The sequence below is a fragment of the Lichenostomus cassidix genome, chromosome 2, assembly GCF_008360975.1.
Source record: "Lichenostomus cassidix isolate B80296 chromosome 2, HeHo_3.0, whole genome shotgun sequence".
In the NCBI taxonomy this organism is placed as follows: domain Eukaryota; kingdom Metazoa; phylum Chordata; class Aves; order Passeriformes; family Meliphagidae; genus Lichenostomus; species Lichenostomus cassidix.
Genome location: NC_139482.1, coordinates 54,224,836 through 54,249,914, shown reverse-complemented (window position 1 = coordinate 54,249,914; position 25,079 = coordinate 54,224,836). Strand labels below are relative to the sequence as shown.

Genomic DNA, 25,079 nt, shown 5'->3' with positions numbered 1-25,079 from the left:
GCAGAGTCATGGAGAACTTACTTTCCACATGAAGTAAGTGGACAAGTGAAAAATTACTAAGAAGTAGAGATCTTCAGCTGAGTGAAGGTTAAACACAGACAAGCTTCCTTCCTCAGCGGACAGGTAGTAGCTGGTGGCCAGAGTCTGGAACAGGAAGAGCAGCAGAGAGATATGCTGAGCTGGGGTTCAGACTTTATGGAACTCTGACTACAACTAGATTTGAGAGCATGAATTTAGATGTTGCACCCGCTTTGCTCTATTCCTTTGGAAAAAGAGGTATTAAGATTAGATTATATAATACAATATATAAATTATACAGACTTCTTAACAAAATTTCAAAAGCACCACAGAAGAAATAGGTTCTTTGGACCAAAGGTTTATTTTTAATGACTCAGCACTGGAAAACATAAGTTACAGATGACTTTTTGATACAGGATACATTATATATCTTACTTTAAAAGGTTCTGTGAAGGTATGCTGCATAAATACATATAATGAAAATATACTGTGTTTATTTATTCTCAGAGCTTAGTTCTCCTTCTTTTTGAAAATTTATTCAGCCAATCTCAAAGGTTAGCGGCTTTGAACATGATGTTATTCATCATCTAAGAATGAAAATTTCACATTACAAACACAGATACTGTATCATGTTTTGGCAATGGAGCAGCTAGTTTTGCTTTGGAACAAAACTGTTTCCTGTAATGCCAGACAGTGAAAGAGCAATGCATGTACCAGATGATAACTATGCAGCCAAAGAACTACAATGAAGTTGTGAAAATGCATATATAGCCATATGCACTTATATATACACATATAAGTTCTTGTGTATATATATTATGCATGTCCAAAAATAACATTGAAAAACGTTGCAGTAGTTAATAATCTTTTAAACACATGAAACTTAGAATAGTTTGACCTCATAATTACAGGATAATTAATTAAATCTTCTGCAGTGCAACTAAATACAATACACTTAGTGCAGAGAAGTTAAGGTTTTGGTATTGAGGAAGCGAATTTCAGATTTCATGGGAAAGGATCAAATACAGGATCACCACAGCTCTGACGAAGCACAAACAAACCTGTCGCCACATACTCGTGAACAAATAAGGACATTTCATTTTTATCTGATTTTTTTCCCATGTACTGCTTCAGAAATTACAGCTTAACTGTTTGCATTCATGCTCATTTTGATATGTTTCAACAAGCATCGTCTGGCACCAGTCTGTAAACCATTAACAGCTTAAACTACAAAAAGATGGGCTCCTGTGTTTCATAGAGGTTGAAAACCTACTGACTGAGCTTCATACTACATTTATCTGCCTGGGAGAACTACTCCAGATGGCGTGTGAAGTTCTCTGGGAAAAGTCCTTTGTAACTATTTGCATCTCTGTACTGAAGCCACTCAGATTCCTTAATGCCAGTCAACCAGCCAGCCTCCTGCAAAGAAAAAGACAATCTCTTAAATTTCATGTCTCCCCTCCACTTCCTCACTATGAGCTTCAGACCTGAAGATGTTTCAGAGTAACATGGCTAAAAGATTTGGTGCTTTGGTTAAAAAAGAGCCTCTAATTTTGCACAGACCATTTTCTCCATTCTGTCAGGCCACAATTTTGTGAGACCAAGTAACTGGAAGCATATGGTACAGCCTTTAGCCCATCTAACTCATAGCTGAACTTGATATCATAGATGGGGGAAAAATAGTTTTGAATCTTAACTTTTTCCTCTGAGATATTTTTTTCTCTCATTTATGTGTCAACAGTCAGAAGAGGGAATAGTTCTTGCAGTCTCAGGAGTTACTATCTCTACAAAATATATAATTATTTTCCAAAAAACTCCTGGAAACCTAAACCAGAATTTGACAAGCAATATATCAACAAATCACCAGCAACCAAAAGAGAGATTTCTTATTGGAAAGTACTGGGTTCTCTTAAGTGTGATAAATTCTACCTGGAATAAAATAATTTTAGTATTTTTAGAAATGACCAATCTACTCTCATGTCACTAAGAAACTCCACACCTTTTTCCTTTAAAGAAAAGGAATTGGAGCAAAGCCACGATAAACAGAATCTCTAATGCTGCCATATTATTATCACACAAAGAGTATACATGGAGATAGAATAACTTGAACAGATCATCAAATATGCCATTGAGTCACAATTGTGGGGTGGCTGCATGTGCTGGTGGGGGCTGTCTGCCCCCAGATAAGCACCATTAAAGCAGAACCAGCTTATCTATGACATTGGCTGGGTACGTATAAGTGGGGACATGCTTTTGAAGCATGTGGAATACCTGAGAGATAGAGCATGTAGCTCTTTAGCATAGGTAGCATAAATTGTAGAAAGGAATATACAATTTTACTGGATAATAACTTCAATGCAAGACCAATGGAAAAAGCCACTGGGTGGGGCTGGGTTGCTTCAAATGGGGAACACAGGTTGATGTTACCAAGTGTATTGGAAATACAGCTTTAGGCGGGTCAGTTTCGAAGGAGAATAAAGAATAACAAAGATAAGCCTCTATATAAGTCAACAAAGTACCTGGAAAAAGACAAAAGTATTGAGCTTTACAGTGATGTTAAACATGAAGGGGAAATACATAACAAGCAATAAAGATATGAAAAGAATGGCTTCAGAAACATGAATACATGAAGGTGTATTTTCTCCATGACTGCACGCAATTTACTTCAATTAATGCTAATGGGCATTTCAATGCACACCAGAAGAAGAATTATACTTCACAGACTCACCAAGCATTAACACCAAGTATTTAACACTTAATATTCTAGCAAAACCAGACTAAAGTCAGAGAGCATATTTTGCTATCCTTAGAGCAGTGTCCTATTCTGCAAACACTGATAATGAAATCAATTGAACTGCCCATGAGGTAAAACAGCATAATTTGAGTAGGGATAATAGATTTCATCCCTATAAAAAGAGTTATGTGCCTGCTGTAATAGGAATATTTTGTTCTGAAATAAGTAAAAAAAAACCAAAAACAACCCACTCGCAAAAGCCAAGTATCTTGAATTAAAAGAAAGCTCAGCTGAGATGACTGATAATAACCTATCTTTGAACAGCATCAATCAGCCAAACAATTTCAAACACAGTTCTCAGGACTCATATGTGCTTAGGGCCTTAGTATTTAGGCGTGTTTTAAGAAATATTTTTCATTCAGAGCCGTGCTCTTAGCTACCTGATCAGGAAGGATCCAGTCCCCCACCTCTCAATCCCCAAATCAAATGAGAGACTTTTTACCAACACTACAGGCACTAACAGATGCCCATGGGGTGGCTGGTGCTAATAGTGTACTCTAAAGTTTTCTCTTTTAAAGCAGTGTCCAAAATGACTACACTTCACTGTAATTCACTTTTAACATATGGAATACAATTGTTTAAAAATTCACCTGAAATGCAATGTTAAAAGAAAACTAACTCAAACGAAACTTAAATTAAATGAAACTGTTGTTTAATTCATGTTCTGGCTTCCAAGGGGCAAACTTGTCTTTATCAGAGGCACCTAACAGAGAACAGCATCTCTATACCTTTAGGCTATGGGGCAGCACAATTTTGTGTGCATTCTCCGTGCTCCCTGTGGGTGTGTGGGAGTGTTGGAGGTTGGGGGTATTGGAATTTTTTCTCCATCCCTGTTACTAAGCAACAAATATCTGGGTGATTAGAGCCATCAAATCTTTTGTAAGAGACAAAAGGGTGTGCTAGGTGGGGCAAGGGAAAGAGTCAGCTGGCCACTGGGACTGGCACTCATTCGTGGGACACCGGGAGGAAAGGGACTGCTCTTTGCTTCTGGCTGTGACCACAAGAGATCCAACTGTGGTCTGCCTTCTCCTTCTGGCTGAGTGAGCTTTTGGCTGGGGAAAATTGTGAGACCCAACCCTTTTCCCCACTAGCAACGTGCACCTTTCCCGGCTGCGCTTTGCTGCAGCTGTGGGGGAGTCTGGCTGTCCCTGCCGCCCGCTTTCGCCGCATGAGACCGCGGCGTCTGCCGTGACTGCACAGTCCCTGTCACCTCGCTGGCTGCCCAGGAGAGAGAGCCAGCCCCTGCCACTCTGCTCGCTGCCCCGAGCTGCCTGTCCACTTCTCAGCCTGGCCGCCATCACCAGCTGTGTGAGGCTGACCTGACCCTGCGCCACAGCACCACCTGCAGCCGCTCAGAAGTCATCGCACCTGCCCTGCCTGGCCGGGAGCTCAACAGTGCCACTGCTGCTTGCGACTGTGATTATACCACACGGGAAAGTGCTCAGCAGCTCAAAAAGTCATCTGCTACTGGTTTGTGGTTTTATCAGTTGTTGTTATTCTTGTTATTGCTTGTTTACTCTGCCATAGATACTAGTAAAGAACTGTTATTCCTTTTCCCATACCTTTGCCTGAAAGCCCTTGATTTCAAAATTAAAATAATTCCGAGGGAAGGGAGATCACATTCTCTGTCCTAAGGGAGGGTTCTACCTCTCTTAGCAGGCACCTGTCTTTCAAACCAAGACAGGGAGATAAAGAAAAGCCTTATATAATAAGAGCCTTTTTCACCTTTGTTAAATCCTGTTCACTTCTGTTCACTGCTGCTCACCAGAAGGCATTCTGGGAAAGGTTCAGCTACAGGTCGTGTAACCAGAGAACAGGCTGTGTGACTAGTGTGTGGTTGCCTTGTAAGTGAGGCAGTGATTGGTTGGTGAGACACATGGACGCCGCGCTATCAGAGAGGTGGTTGGATGGAAAGGCATGTGGGCAGTGGTGCTGCATGGGGAGGCAGCCAATCCATGTTTGTCTTGTTTAAATTTAGAACATAAAAAGGCTCGGTTTTCTGGCAATAAATGATTTTCTTTGAAGCACCAAGAAGGAAGCTTGTATGTCTTTGTTCTCCATTGTTACATGGGTGAATTTGCATTATTTCTACAAATCCACACATGAAAGCTCTGAACATTTATGGAGCACATAATCAATTCTACTGCAATGTTAAGACAAGATGATATGGAACAACGTAACACAGAGTTTGTAGGTCATCCTTTGCATGAAGTCTTTGTGTACCTGTGTGTCAGTATAAAATCCACTACAAATCCAGCACAAAAAACCCCCCTAGAAAATATGCTGAGGTCAGATCCTACTAATAACATGTATCTGTGACTTCAGGTGTAGTCAACCGTGCCATTTAGTCTCAAATGACACTAAGTACAAAGGCATAAGTAAAATCTTTGTGTTTTCTTACAGTAACAACATTTTAAATGTACATTCTCATTAACTATAATCTGTGAGAAAAAAAGTTGAGACAAAGAAAAATGTCAACAAAAGCAAGAACTGCATGTTTTTACCTGATCGGCTGTGGTCTCAGAAGGAATCACTAGTACAATATCTCCTCGTTTTAAATTAAGCTCATCACTGTTAGCTGCTTCGAAATCATGTAGAACTTCGACCTGAAGAAAATAACACCATACATATAGATGTGATCTAAATGAAGACATTTACTCAACAAAAGTATTTGTTAAATCATGACTGAGAAAAAAAAAGATTGTCTTTATGCAAAAGTATGGCTATAGACAGGTACATTCAAATTATTATAGAATCATGGAATGGACCTTAAAGGTCATCTACCCCGTGCTGGCTTTGCTTGGCCTGGTTTTTGGTAGCGAGGGAGCCACAAAGATGGCTTCTGTGAGAAGCTGCTGGAAGCTTCCACCATGTCCAGCAGAGCCAACCCCTGATGGCTCTGAAGATGATGGACATGCCACTGGCCAAGGCTGGGCCAATTAGAGATGTTGGTTATGCCTCTGTGAGAACATATCGAACAAGAAATCAAAACAAAGTGGACACAGTTTTTTCCTAACAAGAGAAGAGGAGGAGGTGAGAACATGTGAGGCAAACAACATGGAGACACCAAGGTCAGTGGAGAAGGACGGGGAGGAAGTGCTCCAGGCATTGGAGCCAAAATTCCTCTGCAGGCTGTGGTGAGGACCATGGTGAAGCAAGCTGTCCCCCTGCAGCCCATGGAGTCCACTTTGTAACTTTAAGTTGATCCCGTTTTGCCCTGGAGTGTTTCCTCCCGGTCCTTATCTCAACTCATGACTACATTGTTAATTTTTTTCCTCTCCTCTGCCCAGCTGTGGCAGGCAAGAGCGAGGGAGCAGCTGTCATGGGCACCTGGCGTTTGGCTAGGGTCAAAGCATGACAAGTCCCTACCTCCCCTGCCATGGGCAGGGCCACCCACAACCTCCCTCAGCAACCTGTTCCAGTGTCTTACCATCCTCACGCTAAAAATTTCTTCCTCATATCTAACCCAAATTTCCCCTCTTTCAATTTGTACCCATTACTCCTTGTCCTATCACTACAGTTCCTGATGGAGATTCCCTCTCCAGCTTCCCTGTAGGTCCCCTTCAGACACTGAAAGGTTGCTATTGAGGTCTCCATGGAATCTTCTCTTCTCCAGGCAGAACAGCCTCAGCTTTCTCAGCCTGTCTTCATATAGGAGATGTTCCAGGCCTTTTATCAACCTTGCGGCCCTCCTCTGGATTTGCTCCAACAGTTCCATGTCCTTCTTACATTGGGGACACCAGAACTCCATGCAGCACTCCAGACGGGCTCTCACAAGAGCAGACTACAGGAATAGAATCACCTCTTTCAATCTGCCATATATTGATAATAAAGGCATTGATTCATGTCAGTTTTTTGTGCATTTCTTTAGAAGCAAGGAGAACTTAAGTAAGTCTTCCTGACACTATCAAAAGAAACTTAAGATCCTTTCCCAAGGTTACAAGATCTCAAGAATAGATGATACTGAAACATACCAGAAGTCTTGCCTCTTGGACAAGGCCTGCTACCATCATTCCTTCCATGTAAGGAACTTCCTTTCATTCCCCATTATCATTATGAGATCTGAGACAGGGGTAGCAGGATTTTGCAAATAAAATTGAGAAAGACTCTCAGGAACTTCAGATTCTCTCATTCTCTTGTTGTGGCCACTGTTACGTTACTCTTCTTGTGAACACTGATAAATATTTGAGTCAGTCACACAGTACCCATTGCAACAGATGATCAAAGAGGTGAGTAACGGGAACCTTACTTAATGCTTGCCCTGGAAGGAGCTCCCACTTACCAGCAGATGAGTATGCCAAAAATATCTGCCTTTCAAAGGGGTGATTACTGGGACTGAACCACTGGCAGGATCAACATATCATTGTGAACAGACCATTTTAAGTAAATGGTTTTATCTCCTGAAAAGACAGCTAGTCTAATTTTTTCAAAGCACAGACAGTTCCACGATAACTCTGCAATTATGAAAGAAAGTGGCATTGAGAACCAGATGGCAAGCATATATTCTACTTCTCCTTCTCTATGTCTGACCCTACAGAGTGTGATGAAAAACAAAAGATGAACTATGTCAGCATGTCTGAGTTGCATGATACTGTTTACCTTCACCCTACTATTATCCACAAAGTTTGCAGAACATATTTAGCAATGAGAATAGACCAAAAAGAATGGCATACTTAAAGAGTGCTACGGGACTAATTAGCTTGAACAATGCATTATTATAATAGGAAGCATGGGAAGTTCATCCATCCTCAAGGAGTTTTTCTGCTGCTCAGCAATTCTGAAGTGAAAAGTATTGTCAAAGAACTTTGTGAACCAGGAGACCCTGGGGATTTTGCCAGCCAAGGAAAAAATTTCTCTTATGCTTCATTAAACTTTTCTGTTTGATTACCCTGACAGTTTATATTATTATTAAAGTTACCGAATGACATTTTGGCTTCATTTTCATTGTAGCCATGGATTACAACAGAATCAGTACTTCCACTATAGATTTTCAGGCCAGAAAAATGCAATTTTTTAAATGATCATAGAATCATAGAATGCTTTGGATTTGGAGGGGACCATAAAGATGGAATGTGTTGTTAGCATTTCAGATATATCATTAGCATACATCAACAAAATTCCTGATTAACTTCATGGTAATGCAGTTTTATTCAATATATTAATTTTCAGCAGTCATGTGGTGAGATTAAAGGGTTCTTGTACTTCAGTGAGTCTTACAGCTACATGAAGATATGCACAGCAACAAGCATGCAGAAAATCTCAGACTTCATTTATGAACAAACAACGCAGTATCAGAGTCGTGGCTGCATGTATTTGTGTGTGCATGTGGCTGATAAACTAAGAATCCTTTGGCCTCAAGAAATGATGACACTACCTGAGCAGACAAGACATATCCGCAGAAGCTAGAGATATCTAAAAGAAAAATGAAGAAGCAGACCTTATAGAGAAAACCAGGTGGCATTGCTGAAGCTGCATCTTCTGCTGGAACAGGCTGATCCTGAGAAAGTATGGCCTGGATTTCTTCAGCAGGTTTCTGACCATTTCCAGCTTGGAAAGTTTCGCTGGGAGAAGTGGCAGTCACCTGAGCACCCATCTCTGCTGCAGTATCTTTGGACTCGTTCATGATGACTTCGTGTTCTTCTCCCTCCCCCTCGTTGTTTGACGCTGGCTCTATTACTACTGAAGGGATGATGCTGACCTTTTCCTGGGGAGAAACACCCAAAAAACCAACAATTCCCCCCAGAAAAGAAATGCAAAACTATTTAGTACTTTATTTCAAGCAGGAAAACACTATGGTTCATTGCACAGGGCATATATGGGGATGAGAATTTCTTTTTTCTCGACCAAGTAGCATTGCCTCTCTCAGGCTGTTGAATCTGTCCCAATTCCCCTAACACACTCTCCCATGCACTGACATGAGTTACCTGAGACACATCAGCCTCTTTTTCTTCTCCCTGAGGTTTGTCACCTTCAGCAACACCCTCCAGCTCAGTGGTAGAAGCTCCTGCTGCCGCAGCCACACTGTCTTCTGATGCCACACCAACAGGTACCACCTGAAAACAACAGAAGGGAGGGACCTTTCAGGATACAAGTTACAGATACTTGCTAGAGAGAACATGGATCAGCCTCTGCTCTGTGACCTCCCAGTGTGATGCTGACCTAAGGTCTTGAGTTCACTGGTGTTCCTCCTGATTTATGGAGAAGAGCAGCACTGGGGGCAAGTTTGTTCAGAAAAGGTGACTAACAGGTTGGAGAGAGACATTTATAAAATCTCACCAGGCAACACTTAGCAGAGTCCTCAGGTGTTTCTACTGGAGTAACTGTTTGTCAAAGCTGTTTTCTTTCTCTTGTCTTCCAGCTTTATTGTGGAAGAAATTTACCACTGGTTTCTGCTGAGGAGGAGGAGCTTGCAAACTGTCCAGGGGTCCATGGGACCCTGCTAATGGAATCTAATAATGTTCTTGGGAAGAAGCTCCAAGCCTTCTCCAGCTAGTCACCTACCTCTAGACCTCAGCTGGTTTCAAAAATCTTATAATCTTAATTACACATTCCTTTCTAACAGAGAGACTCCCAAATCAGGCCATGTCAGGAGAAATACATATACTCTACAGCTGGATAAATGTCAGAAAAAATATAACCATGAAGATCTATAGCTATGTCAGTATAAAAAGATACATAACAGCCTACTCAGTCTCGCTTTGACTGAACCATTTCTGATCAGTCTGTCTTAAGAAATGAATGTATGATTTATCCCAGTTCTTGAAAGGTGGGAAGAAAACGTACCTGCCTACTACTAGATCAATGTTTAATCCTTCATCCAGAAGAAACTGTCACTTGTTCTGGGTAACCCAAAAAGTTATCGTATTCCCTAGCTATCTGTTCCCCAAATTGTTACTGTCTCTTTAAGACCCTGCTGCCAGGAAAAACTGGGGCGGGACGCTATGGGGGGCAGCATGAAAGTCTACTCGAGCAGGCAGCTTGCCCCCTTTTGCTGCGTGGTTTTTGCTTTGCTGGCTGCTTGGTCTTTGCTTAAGCAGAGGCTTCTCCCTTTTTGGGTTCTCTTTTCATATTTTTGTCTTCTTCTTTCTTGTCTTGGAGAGAGTGGAATTATAGGCCTTGAGCTGCCTTGGGGGGAATTCCACAGGTGCCTGTCTGCAGTCAATGCATTACACTGACAGTAGCCCCAGCTCTGGCCCAGGTGACAGTAGCCCCAGCTCTGGCCCAGGTCGTTGTCAGCCACGAGTGGCCCCAGCCCAGCTGCTTTGCCTAGCCCTGCTTGCTCTGCTGTCTCCTGCTGCAAGGAGGGCACTGACCCCAGACGGGCCATCATGTCTTCTTCGTCTGCCACTGGAACTGCTCTGTGACCTCCTGTCTTCCCAGGAGGGATCTGACGCCATCTTGTCCCTTTGTCTTTCCCACTCAGCCGCCCTTGTTGGGCACTATCTCAGGAAAGGGTATTAGCTGGCATTTTGGGTCTCTCTTTGTTCTCATGGGTTTGTAGGACTTAGCTATTGTGTATGCAGCAGTTATATACTGTTAGCTTTTGCCTGGTGCTATTTTGTTTGTTAGCTATTTTTTTGCTTAGATCTTCTCATATTTGTTCCTTAGTGATGGAAAGGGATTGGTTGAACCTGTAAAGGGAGACAACTCATTCTAGAGTATTCTTCTTTTAAATTGTCTGAAACAAAGACACTTGTAATTTATGCACCACCATAACATTTGTATTGCTATATACTGCTTACAGTAGCATATTGTGTATATACTTAGAATGGATTAATCTTAAGGCTTGGACTGTGGAAGGTAAATGACAAAACTAATTATTTTAATCTAATTAACTTCAAGACGGCATTTTTACCTTACAGCAGATAGCTCCAGGATAAAGAGAAAACACTGAAGGCAAACTCTTTTCAGGGTACCAATGTCAAGCCACAGTTGGCAGAAATCTCTCTGATCTCCAGTGAACAGTCTGATGCTCTTTGTTTCCTTAGCTTGATCTTCGCCCCATGGGTAAAGCTAATTCCACTGCCTGGACTCAGCAACTGTTCAAGGGCACTCTTCAGGCATAGTTTTTTAGCAACATTAAATATTCATCACGACTCCTATTTTCTGCTATTAATTAATGTGATTAAACCCTCCTGGAATTCTTGAAGACAGTAAATATTATAAGGATTTGTAGAAATCACTGGGGAACTTTAATTTAAATTTAAACTGCTGCTGCTTAAGGATGCTCTATTGTAAAAACAAGTAACATCAACAGAGAAGGTCAGATGTTGACATTTTCTTCTATAAGACATGCAAGTTTGCCTCTCATAGTACTACCAATTTTAGCAGTCTTGACCCAGGAAGACATACAAAGAAATTATGAGTGTAAAAGTCCTGGAAGAGGCTAGTAGAAAAGGGTGGGAATAGAGAGCACATCAGATTGATTTAACACCATACATTTCTAACAGCATGCTGCAGAAATTGATCTTGCTGTCTATTGTGATTAAGATCAACAACTTCTTTTCTATTTATTGGATTTGTATAGCCCATTTTATTTCACTAAGGAGGAGAATACTAATTTATATGAATCAGCTCGCAAATGTCCCACAGTGAAAGGGTGACACTCTCACGGCCTGCAGTCACAAGTCACCAAATGTATACCACATCTCACAATTGCACAATCATTTGTTCTTGTGTCTTAAAGTCCAAAGCAATAAAAACTAGATTATTAAAAATAGCTTTTATAAAAGAGCATGTGAGGTAGCACAGAATGAATCTCACTAAGAGCCTCAATTATTTGATTAGTACAGAAGATAAAAAAGAAAGCAGGAGGTTGAATTTATATCCAGCTATGTTGAACCACATCCTTGAAGGTACTGCTACTTGTATTACCTTACTTCATATTGAAAACCAATCCTACAAATCTCTTTTATACAGGTAATTAATAACATTATGCAGTCTAATAGTATTCTAAATTATCAATCTCTAACAGTATTATTGAAATTTGGACAGCTCTCCCATTACACCAAGCATACAGGGGAGAAAGAAAGGATCATCCAGTATAACGAGGGGTATGATAGAACCACTTGGCTGTTTTAATTGCACAGACATGAATTCTTCTTTATGAATTCTTAATTCTTCTTCAAGATGCAGCCAATCCACACAGTTGTACTCTCATTAACACTGCTGTCCACTCAACGAAATGACACAGATTCAGCAGTAGTGATAATGAGCCCAGGAAGATGAGAAGAAAGGATACCAAGCCTGCTACTGGGATCTGCCAGAGAAGCTCCCTGAGCTACAATGGTCTACCAGAGCTGAAGTTATTGCCCCATGGCTGGATTTAGAACAGGAATGGGTAATTTTTATGACAGTTGGTTATAAGCACAGCTAAACTAGCTAATGTCAAGAAAAACCAACCATCTTGTTTTAGGGAATGCATCCATTGCAATGTCTTGGAAGATTCTGAGGTAGTACTGAAGAATTTGTAATGCAACTTAAGAGTATCAAAGGGACCACCCTCCACTGACAGTCAAATATCCACTTAGCAAATAACTTGATCTCTTATGGCAGGTCTTCTGCATAAAGTAATACTGTTTTATACAGGTATTTTGAACAGAAAACAGGGGCAAATTCACTCTCAGATAAGAGACCTAACTTTGTAAGTACAAGTAGCATCAGAATAAAGGGGAAAGATTTCAAAGACTTAGCCTTGGTGCTAGCACAAAAGTGAGGCATTTCTTGCATATTTCTTCTTGAAGCAGACTTGTTGGGAGTGATTAGGCAATGCTGAGGAGTAACACAACACTCTCTTGCACTGTATCAACACCAAACTGGGTTTGATCTACCACTCCCACTCTGGACTTTCTTCCCATGCAATTCCACTGGTTTCCGTGTGGATGTGGCAGTGTTGGTGATGAATACAGCACCAGTGAGTCACAAGTTCATTTCCAAGTAGTGCTGGTATACCCTACACCCACAGATATATCCTTGGCTCTAGCAGACCTAATGCTGTTTTACAGAAGGATAATGAACCTAAGCTTGGACAGCTGAAGTTAGCATGTTCTGAAACCAGTCCATTACTTTTTTGTAGATATTATGGCAGCAAAATGAGTAAGAACAAAAAAGCAGGTTGCCAGCACCTTGAGATACAAATCCTGAGAGATTAATAACTAGGAGTTATTTCCCAGTCCCTGCTTCTATCCCTGAGTTTAATGAGCATCCACTCCTCTTGTGCTGCCCTCTGCACATTTGAACACATTGCAGTTTCACTTTGGATACAAAGATTCAGAGTAAGTACTTTTATCACCCCTGAAGAAATACAAACAAAATGCAATCATTCAAGCCCACATATGTACAAGTTAAAGTACATATGTATGTCATTGAGCTTTTCATTTGGTTTGTAATTTGATATTAACTGTATCTAACTTTCTGCCAGATTGCACTTTAGCAAACCAACTCATAATACGATTATTTTCAAGTACCTGTTTTAGCTCAGGGCATACTGTGCTAGGAAAAAGAAATGATTAATAATAGGTTTTTAAACTTTAGTTTTACAAAGAATTTTACAGAAAGGTTAGACAAACAAACATATGGAAACTGTAAAAGCTACTGGGGATCTATGCAGTGTATTTCCAAATGTCAACAGAAACAGCATTATACCTCCTTCAGCCATGGAACTGCTTTGTTTGGTGCCCTGAGATATTTATCACTCTGTACTGCTGTAACACACAGGTTCTCAGATAAATCTTGCATTGAATGAGAGGTGATCTTTTAGAATATATGCCACAGATATATCTGTGTAGTGTTAGTCTTTAACACCACAGTTAGGTCACAGTCACATTGTATCGGCTGGCCTATTGATGACATGCAAATAACAATTTTTTTGCTGTGGTTCTCTTGAAGATATTAAAGTACATACTCTTGAGTCTATTCATATGTACCTCACTTTCCTTCTCAGCAACTCCTGCTGTCTCCTTATCCTCTGCCTCGACGCTCTCCTGTATAAAAGGAAATATGGTTATCACCTTACTTATGCTGAGGCAATGGCTGCAGAGAAATTGGTATTAATCAAGGTAATGGAAGCATGCTATGTATGGGATGCAATGAAATGAATGGCTAAATGAACTAGTATATACCAGCAAGCAGAAAGATACTGCCACATATAATCTGAAATAGAAGTAGTTATATGCTAAACAAATAAAGCCTTTACATATGTTATCATCATCACATGGTAAGTGTTAAGGACAATAATTTTATTTACTTTTACTACCAGTATTCTCATTACAGCACCAGCTTTGAAAAATTGTTTAGTAAGCAACCTTGCAGTTTCCACCAAGCTCAAATTTCCCCCACCCATGCCTCAAACTGTTTCCATTATCACCTGATGCTGCTCCTGCAATTCATAGGGCCTCAGTGTAAACATTATAAAACACTTCTTCCACTCATGTTGGACTGCAACACATTGAAAAGGGCTGTTTAAAAGAGATGGGTTCATTAATTTTTGCAGAATCACCTCACTTTAGGTTCATATCCAGTGATACATGCAGCAGGTGCCTGACATTAAAAAGAATAGACATCAGTGATTTTCCAAATCTGACACCCATTTAGGTGTTCAAAGGATTGAAAGCACTGAATGGCAACAAGCTCCCCCCAAATAGTACTTGTTACCAGCACTAGGTTATTTTCTACAGAAGGTCAACAGTCAAAATCACTAAAAATCAGGCTTGGTTTGGAACAGTTGGAAGTGCTTTTTTAGCTGTTCAGGTTTGACTGTCTGCAGACACAGCTAAGGATGCTATGCTAAGCAAAAACAAGTCAAAGCCCCGTTATGGAAATAAATTTTGCTAATAAATTTTGACACAGCTAGGACAGATGTTTCTAATGAGCTGTAAGGGTGAAGAGAAGTTATGCAAACATACTTGGGGGCATGGTATATTGGACTGCCTGCTTCAGCAATCAGAAACCAGGAAACCTCACATACTCAGGCTCCAGCTACCTGCCTTCACACACTCAAAACTGTCACCCCAAAATTCCTTAAAGTTTCAGCTGAAATAGTTGCACATTTCTCTTTTTAATAAAAGGATGCTGAGTTACATGTGAACTTCATATCACTCATTTTTTTTCCTCCTCTAATCTTCTAGTATCACTTGCAGTCACTCATAAGCCCCAAACATGCCCAGATGCCAGGACAAGGCAGTTGCTGACAGTAGTGTTGCCATAGAAACCTCTTACAGCCTTATCCCTGTTAAAATTGCAGCTTTACATAACCTTTCTTAAAATTATTAATTCCTTTTTTTTTTTTTAAAGTTTTCAAGGCTTTGTTAAGTGGTCTTCAATTTTATAATAAGTTTGAGGAGACTGTACAGGGTCTTAAATAGAAAAAAAACAAATATCAACAGCAAACTACAAATATTTCATACTCTGGTGATGCATGCATGCACACAGCCATACAGAGAAATCTTTATTTTTTGTAGAGCAGAGATGAACTGTTGCCCATAACAACTTTATGTACAGTCAATACAGCAAGTCAGTACACAGATGACTTACCTACTTGTACTAATAAGGAGTCCTGAATTTCTGCCAGCAGCTATATTTACGATTTGCCTTCAGAAATTATTAAAATCTTGCACTTCAAAGTCAGGAACATGCCAGCCTTTTCTACTTTCTTAATAATTCCCTGGCAATATTCTCTGGTAAGGATCCCATCAGCCCACCTTTGGGTATCTTTGCAGAAGAATTTAATACATATGTATACATATTTTTAAGAGGGAACTGTGTTCCAAGTTAACTGAAAGCATAGTTTTGGTTGGAAAAGTGAAAGTAAGGAGAGCTCCTCTTGCGTCCCAAAGCTTGGACTTTCCCAAAGCTAATTTGACTATTGTGTACTAGTAAATTTAGTAGCACTTTGCTTTTCTGATTAGCTGGAAGTTGGGATTTTGTGGATAGTGGAGTCTGAGAAGAGAGGCATGATAGCATTAACTGTATAATTTTTAGAGCATGAAAGTCTAGTAAAAAGGATGACTGAAATAACATGAACATCCTGGTTCAAGAGAGAAAAATCTGCTCCTGCAGACTTCAACAGAAAGACACTAATCTACATCAGTTTTTCTTGTATATGAGACAAATATTTTTAATGGCCTTATGCTACAATTTTGCACCCACACTTAGCTTCACACTCTGAATCCAGACACAGTTGATCATGGTTTCTAACCATTGTATTGCTGTCCCAAACTACATGGTCTGCCATTTGGGCACTGTGTATTAGATCTACTGTGGGATTGAACCCTGATTAGATACTTTCGAAGTTGCAGGCTGTTCCCTGGCCTCTGCTGTACTTGCTCAGTGTCTGCAAAGAGCTTATCAGGAGGTAGTTTCATGTATGCTTATGCACCGCTCTGAAAACCACAGTATTTAGCTGACTGTCTGACTGCTTTAATGGGAGAACATCAGAGTCCAGGCAGGCATCATACCCAAAGCACTGAGAAGCTCTTTCCAATCTAATAATTAGTGCAGTGGAAGTAGAAAGCTGATCTTCAAGCAGTGCTCTGAACTCAGTGCTATGTCTCATATATAGGAAAAGAAGAAAGGGAAATGAAAACATTTCATAAGCATTCACTTTATTATGATGTCCTCATGTCATCTTTGCTTGAATGTGAAAAATTGATGTGGTGAGAGGGGCAGTATTGTTTTAAAAAGAAATGTCAGTGGTTAATGCATTAGATACTTTAGACTATCTTTTGGATTTACAGCTGCCTTTGGGGATGCTATAGAAACAGGGAAACAATTCTTTTTGGGTGCAGAATTCCATGCATGAACTTTTTAGCATGGTTAACTTTTCTTCTGTTTGCACACATGGTCGTCCTGTCCCTTTAATTACCAGACGTTCTATCCCCTCCCCGAAAAGGATCAACTGGTGACAGCTACTAATACAAACTTTATTTGTTCTGTGGCATTTGGGATCCGAAGGACTAAGGAAAAAATATGTAATGAGATCCCAGGCAACAATTGTAATGAACTCTTCTAATGAAGTTTTGGCAATCTTGATCAGGCAAATTATGAAACAGCAAATAACTAAATCCAAAATGCCCTGACAGACAAATAGTACCCTATCCCCTGGACCATTCTCTCCATAATTTAAATGAACACCCTTCCAGAAAATTTACTGTGAAGTTCCTACAATGAGGAATCCATGACATAAATTTTCTGGATTAATGGGACATGACAGGAAACTTAGTACAGAAAAGTTAAACTGAGTACAGAAAAATTAATTTTTTTTTTAATTTAACTGGCTGTCACTCCAAACTGGAAGTAACTAAACTTGATTAACATTCTCAATGAAGCAGTATCTATTAATATTTTACAACTCTACTTTTAAAGGAAACTCACTCATAAAGCAAATGAATGCAGAACTGCTGCCATGAAATGATGTTTTCATCTTTTGCAATTCAGTGTACTTTTCCTTAGCTTTGAACATATTTGTCATTAATCCTAATCTTCAAAACTCTTCTTTGCATGTCTTGGAAAACACTTCCTGAAATAACAAACTTTGAGAACCAAATGCAGAGTCACTCAATTGCAGGCATTTTTAAAACCAACACTTCAGTTTTTTCCCCCAAATTATTAAGGACAACATCATTTTGAATAAGAAACAAAACACCGAGAACAAACCTAATTAAAACTGTTTAACTTTTATTTAATGCCTGTGTTCTTCCTCTTGGATTGCTCTTAAATTGTCTGTCTCTTGCACTGTTTCTCTCTGGCTCTCTCCAAATAGCTCTACACTCCTGTGACTCAGCCAGAGCAGCTGACAACAGACTGTAGACCCAGAACTCCTCAGCAGCAAAATGGATCATGTGAAAAGATCATGCCAGCCAACAAGCAAATGTGTGGTGCTGCAGCCAGAGCCTGTTTAATGAGTGCTTAAGATGTGCAACAGGCTTTAGAGCATTGCTTTGTTTTAGTGCAAGACAACCAGGTTTCGTTTTGGAAAAACAGGGAACTTCTTTTACAATTTTTTTCTTCAAAATAAAACCACCTTTTCAACTTCATTAGTATCTCTTCTTTCATATTATTCCCTGCCATGCACTCATGGGAAGAGAAGACCTCCAGATCAATGACTGATTTCCCATCCCTTCTCTCTCCACCTTTCCTCCCATATTCTTTATTCCAAACCATTACATTAACATGAGGCACTTTGCTCAACAGTTTGACAGAACAATGTGCCTCAGATAGATATCATTCTTTGCCTTACTAGAGTTGACAGTATGAACTGAAAATATACAGAAGGGGAGTGCCTGGTCTACACAGACCATGAAGCTTTCTTCATTCAGTTATGTTAGTAGAAGGGGATGATTCTGAAATAATTTGCTCCAGTGTGTACCATGGAACCAGGGAAAAGTGAATAAAACAAATACTCAAAGTTCATGCAAGTGTAATCAGAATTAAGCCCTAAACATAGTTCTGGGGAACACACTGGGACTGCTTCCCTCCATAGGTGCAATGCTGCTAGGCATCCACAGAGAATGGGTAGCGTTGGACAGAGACAGGTGGGATCTGCCCTTTCCCCCAAAGTGCTGCACAACAGCCCACCTAGCACTGCCCACCTTTCCTCACACAGTAAATTATTCTTTCTCTGTTAGGAAGAGCTCAGTAGCTTCATATCTGATAACTGGATATCTATCCATGCTCTCTGCTACCACATTTATGGGTGCATCTTCAGCTACTTCCAGTTTCTTCAGCTAATTTGCATCTACATTACCTTAATATTGCTACCTATATGGCAGTGTATCAAGTGCTTACTGAAAACCATCTAATTTTATGGTTACTTGAGTATCATGATCCCTGCTTAGCAGTTGAAAACACACAGGTTCTTCCCCAAGGCCAACTGCAGCTCAGCAAGCTTAAACCTTGTCTTCTAAGAACACTTATGACACCAAACTATGCTCAATAGGCAAAGAACACAGCTATGTATCTTTCACCAGCTTCTGTGGCAGAGGAATTGACACACAAAACCACCCCTTTTTTCCATCCAGTTTTTCAGTAGTAATCTTCATATTCTACCAGCAACAAGCACTCATTAGAGACTTTGAACATGTTATTGTTTTGAGGAAAGCATGAAAGCTGTCAGACTGCAAAAACAAATGGAGTTTTTCTCCAGGGTTTCTTAACCTGTGGGTATCACCAAGACCTTCTGACAACAGTATGTGGGACAGGAACCTCAGCTGGACAAAAAGAATATGCACTGAGATACCTGTATAAAAAGGGATGCTAGTCAGCAGTAAAACCTCATACCTACCACCTCTTAATCTGCAGTGATATTGGGTGCCCTGCTTTGTTTTTCACGCAGAGCTGTAATTTCTTCTTCATTTCCTGAATGCTGACATGTAAAATGTCTCCAAACTGGTGTTTGGCATTCTCTCTTTGGCTCACAACTGGCTTCTAAAACTGTGAGCCTTGTAGACATGTTACAAAACCCTTTTTTTGGAATTTTCATGCTCCAGTAAGAACCATACAAGATGTACATTGGCTTAGTGCTTGAAATGAAATGAGAAAGCTGCTAATAACATAATTTAAAACTGGCATCAATTCTTTCCCCTTCTAAAGTTCATCTGGCATCAAACAACCTATGAAACCAAACCACTCAGCCAAACTTCAGTCTAAGATGCCAAACATAAAAGGAATGATATTTTAGGACTGTAAAGGAGGATGTGTGCTGGAAAGGCATGCTGTGACACAGCCAGGTGCTGGGGAAACTAGCCATGGAGGATGACAGTGGAAAGGATGGCTGAAATGCAGCAGGCACATTCACCATAATGAAAGGTGGCTCTGATGAGGCCCGGGAGGTGCCATGGGGGACAGATCACTCACCACAGCCTGCTCTGCTGGCTCGGCAGGCTCAGCCTCCTTTTCCACAATGGCAATAGCAGGGGTTTCCTCAATCTTAGGTTCACCAGGTGGAGCTTCTTCAGCCTCAGTCTTTTGTTATTGATTTTTAAGTGGATAGTGGAAAAAAATGTTGAGCATATGATAGTGGGGAAGAAAATGGAGAAAGGGAACTGTGCCTGGCATAGTGTGGCTTCAGGCTCACTCTTGCCAGGCTTTGTCCCCAGTAAAAGACAGCATGTAAAGGGCGTTTCCATCATCAATGTTCAATATGTAAAATGAGCCTGTCCTACATGCCTCCCTTGCAAGGAAAGAAAGAAAAGCTTTCTGAGCTACAGTGAGAAGTAATGGAAGTGGGGGGAAAGCATTCAGTTTGCTCAAAAATGCTCCAGAAACTGATGGCAAGGCCAGAAATTGGAACTGGCACACATGTGTACCAACCCTGGTCTTCAAATATGAGTTTTAAAAATTACCTTGTCCTCCCTAGTCCTGTCTGTTCACAAACAATATAGTTCCTCCTCCAGTGAAGGTAAGAAGCAATGAACAGAGAGTGAGACTCAAACAGTTTTAAAATGCATAAGGACAAACACTGGATGATTCAATTCTAGCAATCATCCCTGGTTTCTTATTAAAATGCATTCTCTCTGGAGCTCTCAATCACCTACAAGGCACCTAGTTATCAAACCACAATTGCAATTTACACCCTTTTAAATTCTGGCCTCAGCTTGTTTTTCAGTGAGAGGATCTATGAAATATCACCAGCCCTGCAACATGTTCAGTCTTGTGGCAAAATAGCTCACAGCAGAAGTGCAATCTCCAGTGGAGACATCCTCTGCAAATACATGCACATAACAAGGGGAGAGCTCCAAGCGGTGCTCAGCATATTCGATTTATAGAGATGGCTAACTCAACCAGATAGAATAACCTCAAAAGATTAATTTGCTATGAACAAATTGCTCAGCACAATATGAAGCTCAAAAGCAATTGCTTTGCAGCTGATAACAGGCTGCTGGGTAGAATGTGATGTCTCCTGTGATGAAGAGACATGATGATGAAATTCTTTAAGATACTGTGATCTTCTCCTGATATTTTTCAGGGAAAAAACCCCATAGCCTCTCAATTATTTGCTCATATATTCCTTAAGCAGGCTGATTTTTAATGAGATACAGAGACGTTTGCCTAGCAAGACCTTCACAATTTGGCATAGCATTAAGGAGCATTCACTCATGGTATATTATACCATACTGTGCAAAAATCTCTCTGTGCAGTGTATTAATAATAGCTCTAGAGAATTTCATAAAGAAGAAACAGGACTGAAATGAGAAACACAAAGTAGATTTATTGCAGGTAAGATGACTAATGAGCTTCCTGAGGTTTCATGCTGAAAGATTCTTTCAGACTTAAAATCACAAGTAACATAAAGCAGATTGCAATGATGTGCTTCAAGTCACTTCTTGAAAAGCAGACTTCAGACGAGTTACCACATTGCAGCTACAAGTAAAAATACTCTTACAATATTCAGTAATCATCATGAACACAAACACCACATTAAATGACATTAAATATCACCCCACTGCTTTTAAGTAACTATAGCACTCACTCAGCAATGTTGTTATTCTCATTCTTGCTCCAGGCTAAACAAAGACTGTAAGAGGAGCTAAGAAACTGCCCAGGTATGATCACTTCCAAAGAAACTGTCCCCTTCTTGGAAGTAGACTGTTTCTACTATTAGTATGTGGTGAGTAGATAAAATTACAGCAATTTTGGAGATACGTAACAGCCATCATGTACTATTATGTACTTGCTGTAAGCTGGACCATAATACTCATTCTAGTAATTTCTTAAATGCAGTAAACGACCAACTGTTTGACCACACCTTTATAAAATAAACATACCTTAGAATATTCTGGTTTTCTTTTCTTTTGCTCTGTGCTATCCTTGTGAAAGATTTTTTCAGTGAGTATGGATTTACAACTACAATGGCATCACCCACCAGCTCTTCCAGGTGGAAGAATTGCATAAGAGGTTGTGTTTTAAAGGATGGAAAACACAAAAAAAGTGAAAATATCTTTGCACAAAGGAAAAATCATACTCTTTTTGAAAAGACAATTAAAAAGGAACCAAAAGCCACCACTTACCAAAGGCTCTGTCACATTCTCATTTGATTGCACTGTAAATGCAGAAATATCCTAGATACAGAAATGAAAAACAACAATGCAAAAATATTTGAGACAGGGTATTTGCAGGTGTCCATCAAAGACCTGAGTTTTTAATGGTTTATTCAGGTGAAGTCACTAAGTCACTAAGTACATTCACATAGAATAAGATGGCAAATATAACTTAACTAAAAATTATTTTTAATATTTTTTTTAGATTATCTGAGTACTATTACTACAAAACCAAATACTTTTTTGATTTTATATTCAATGTTTATTAACCAAGAAGATTTTTCATCTCACTAAAGGCAGTGAAAAACCCTTCATTAAATATATGGGATTCACAAGGACTTTGCTTAAGGTCCAATGCACTTCCAAGTTGTGGAACTCTGAATCCTTTTTGCAGACTACACGTGGCTGTGCCTGGAGAGTACGCCAGCTCTAAGCTACTTTCTTTTTGATCATGGGCTTTTATTTGAATAATAACAGTAATTACAAATACAAAAATTTACCTGCATTAAGAAAGTAGAAAAATGGAGGTGTTTTCCAGTATCTCACTCATTCAGAACCAATTAATTTGGAAAATATTGCTGGGCCAAATTATTTTCCTACCACAGAGGGGACAGCAAATACTTATTTTCTCCAGACAAACATTTTGCCTTAATTATTAGAGGTGGTAATTTGCCCCTTGTAATTTGCCCCTTCCATCTGGATCCCTTACTAAACTAAATGTCCTGGAGCAGAATGGTTAAACCCTTATTTTTCCATCCTTGTATAAACTGAGCTTTCCTTTTTGTGTGCTTTTAAAATTAAGTGTACAAGGTGTGCTGTGGTTGAGTCAGTCTCTAGGAGAATGCTGGAAAATAATAAGGTCCCAGGTTATCCACCTGAAATTTGGGATCTTGATACAGCCCTGGAATTTGAAAGCATAAACATGGTGTCTTTATGTGCTGTATCTCTGTGATACATACCACAGACTCACCATCAGCACAGCAGCACATAAATAATTTAGGTTTAACATCGAGAGCAAAATATGTATTTTAACTGAAAATAAAGATGAAGAATAAAAATAAAACTCACTACATATTTACACACAGAGTCACTGAAAATAGGTGAAACTAAAAACCTGATTTACATGATTTTGGGATTGTGAGAAAAATAATCCACAAAAGAGCACAATAAAAAAGCTAGACCAGCCATTTTAGGAGGAAATAAATGTCCCATTAAAGTAGCCAGTTTTTTTCTATTAGACTCAGTCAAGCCAAGGGTACTAAGAGTATTAGAATCTTTCTAGTAACATCTAATAAGAATTTCTATGCAGCTTGTTTGTAAAACAGATTTCCTGAATATTTATAGCCAGTTCTAATCCCTTTTGAATAGCACAGAAAAAAATTATCGCAAAATCTGTTAATTTCTTACCTGTGCAAATCCATTAAATGCTATGGTGGATGCCTAAGTAGAAGTGAAGATCAGAACAAATTATCATTTGTTTACTAAATCAGAACATGAGTCAAAACATTTTTATTTGCAAAATAAAATTTTGCATTTTTATTTGCAAAATAAAAATGTAGGCCAGACATAAAAAACCCGAAAAAAATAAAGAAAAAAAGAGAGAGAAAAAATAATATAATGAAGGGTAAGGCAGCAAGAAATTTGATAACAGTGCTATTTGAAAACAGGCATCACAGGCTTAAAGAAAATGGCAAAAAGAAAAAGCAGAGTACCTTATATATTTTTATAAAACAATAATGAAAGAAGACCAGGTGCATTTAAAGATCTATGGATAAAACACAAAAGCTGCCAGACACAATGTGTCTTCACAGTTCAATACTTTATTCACCATTTTGAAATGCATTTTTGTCAGCCTGCTTGAAGGGCTGAAGGGCACCACACTATGAATGGCTGCATGGCAATTTTTCAAAAAAAGAATAGCATGGGCTTAGGAAGGGCAGTGGGAATCACACAAATGGAATTTTTTTAAATGACAAGGTTATGCATGGCCTAAGGAACTCTTTGTCTAGGCTAGGCTACACACTGGGGTAGGTACCTCTTCTTTATCAGCCTCAATTTCCTGGTACAACAATCCATATCTCCGGTTAGCAATTTCATCTTCAGATAAATCTGAGTTGTTGGTCTCATTGTCTTTAGGACTAGTTGAACTCTCGGTGCTAGTATTTCTGGAATTTCCCATTTGAAACAGAGCCAAGGGTCTAGCTATCTCCTTGCTCAGTTCAGTATTGCTAATGCCTGCCTGTTCCCCAGGCAAACCTTGTTTTACTGGTGTCTCCTGAATTATGTGGCTTGTACTTTCACCTACTTCTCCCCAGATGTTATCAGTAGCTCCTAGGTCTTCTGTAGACCATTTATTACTAACACCTAACCAAACATTTTCCATGTTACCTTCCTCTGAGTTTTGCTGTTTGGGGAAAAAGGGCCAATCATCCAGTCCATTAGCTTGGCTATCTGACAGACTAGAAAAACCCCAGGAATCATTGGTAACTGTTGGATCCCAGTTTGCCAGCCAGGGCTCAGTTTCCAAGGCTTCAGGAACACCGCTGCTAATCACTTCAGTGACTGCTGCTGCTGTCCTACCTGTCACTTGGTCATCTGCATTATCTAGGCAAGGATTGTCACAGCTTGTGCTACCAGCATTGGCTGCCTTAGGCAGCAATGCCCACTGTTTTTCAGCATCAGCTTCAGCTTTAGTACCATTTGGGAGGTGGCTGATGCTATTGTCTTCAGTTCCTTTACCAGACTCTTCTGCACTGAATAATTCAGCATCACACAAATCACTTCCAGTATCTGTAGGATACTTTCCTGTGTGGTCAGTTATCTCTAGGTCAACACGTGCCCACAGGTTTAGGCGCTCCATGGACGTACTCTGTCCAGTACCACTGTCAGTTTGGTCTACGGCATCCTCAAATATGTTTTCATGCTCCTGGTCCCAGATACCAAGGACTCTCTCAGGTTCTGCATCAGCGCCTTCTCTAGTCTTACAGTTGTACACCACTATTTTGTCCCCAGTTTTCAGCCCTGTGCTCAACGGTGGTATTTCTCCATCTGTCTTCTCAATGACATTGACCTGTTTGAATTCTTCTTCTCTAGACTTTTCTAGGTTAGCACCACTAGCTCTCCCAGTATCCCCATCATTATCTTCAAACTCATATAAATTTTCTACCTCTGTGCTGACTAAAATTTCAGGATCTGATTTTGCTAAACCTTCATGAAATTCTGCCTCATTGTTT

The 25,079-nt window shown here is 39.8% G+C and overlaps 1 protein-coding gene across 3 annotated transcripts in view; it reads right to left on the bottom strand.

Annotated features, from left to right (window-relative positions):
• Positions 1 to 569: 569 nt before the first annotated feature.
• The window catches only part of AMPH (amphiphysin), a 133,466-nt gene continuing 108,956 nt past the window's right edge, over positions 570 to 25,079 (bottom strand). Inside the window, exons 15-22 of one of the 3 annotated variants that reach the window (XM_085051598.1) lie at positions 23,254 to 23,286; positions 21,817 to 21,867; positions 19,664 to 19,771; positions 13,738 to 13,794; positions 8,737 to 8,865; positions 8,250 to 8,516; positions 5,317 to 5,418; positions 570 to 1,437 (exon numbers count right to left, since the gene is read on the bottom strand). In XM_085051598.1, the coding sequence (XP_084907724.1) occupies positions 1,330 to 1,437; positions 5,317 to 5,418; positions 8,250 to 8,516; positions 8,737 to 8,865; positions 13,738 to 13,794; positions 19,664 to 19,771; positions 21,817 to 21,867; positions 23,254 to 23,286 (855 nt within the window). In that variant the 3' untranslated portion in view covers positions 570 to 1,329. The remainder of the gene's footprint in view (positions 1,438 to 5,316; positions 5,419 to 8,249; positions 8,517 to 8,736; positions 8,866 to 13,737; positions 13,795 to 19,663; positions 19,772 to 21,816; positions 21,868 to 23,253; positions 23,287 to 25,079) is intronic. The other 2 variants (XM_085051600.1, XM_085051601.1) reach the window with 2 other exon arrangements.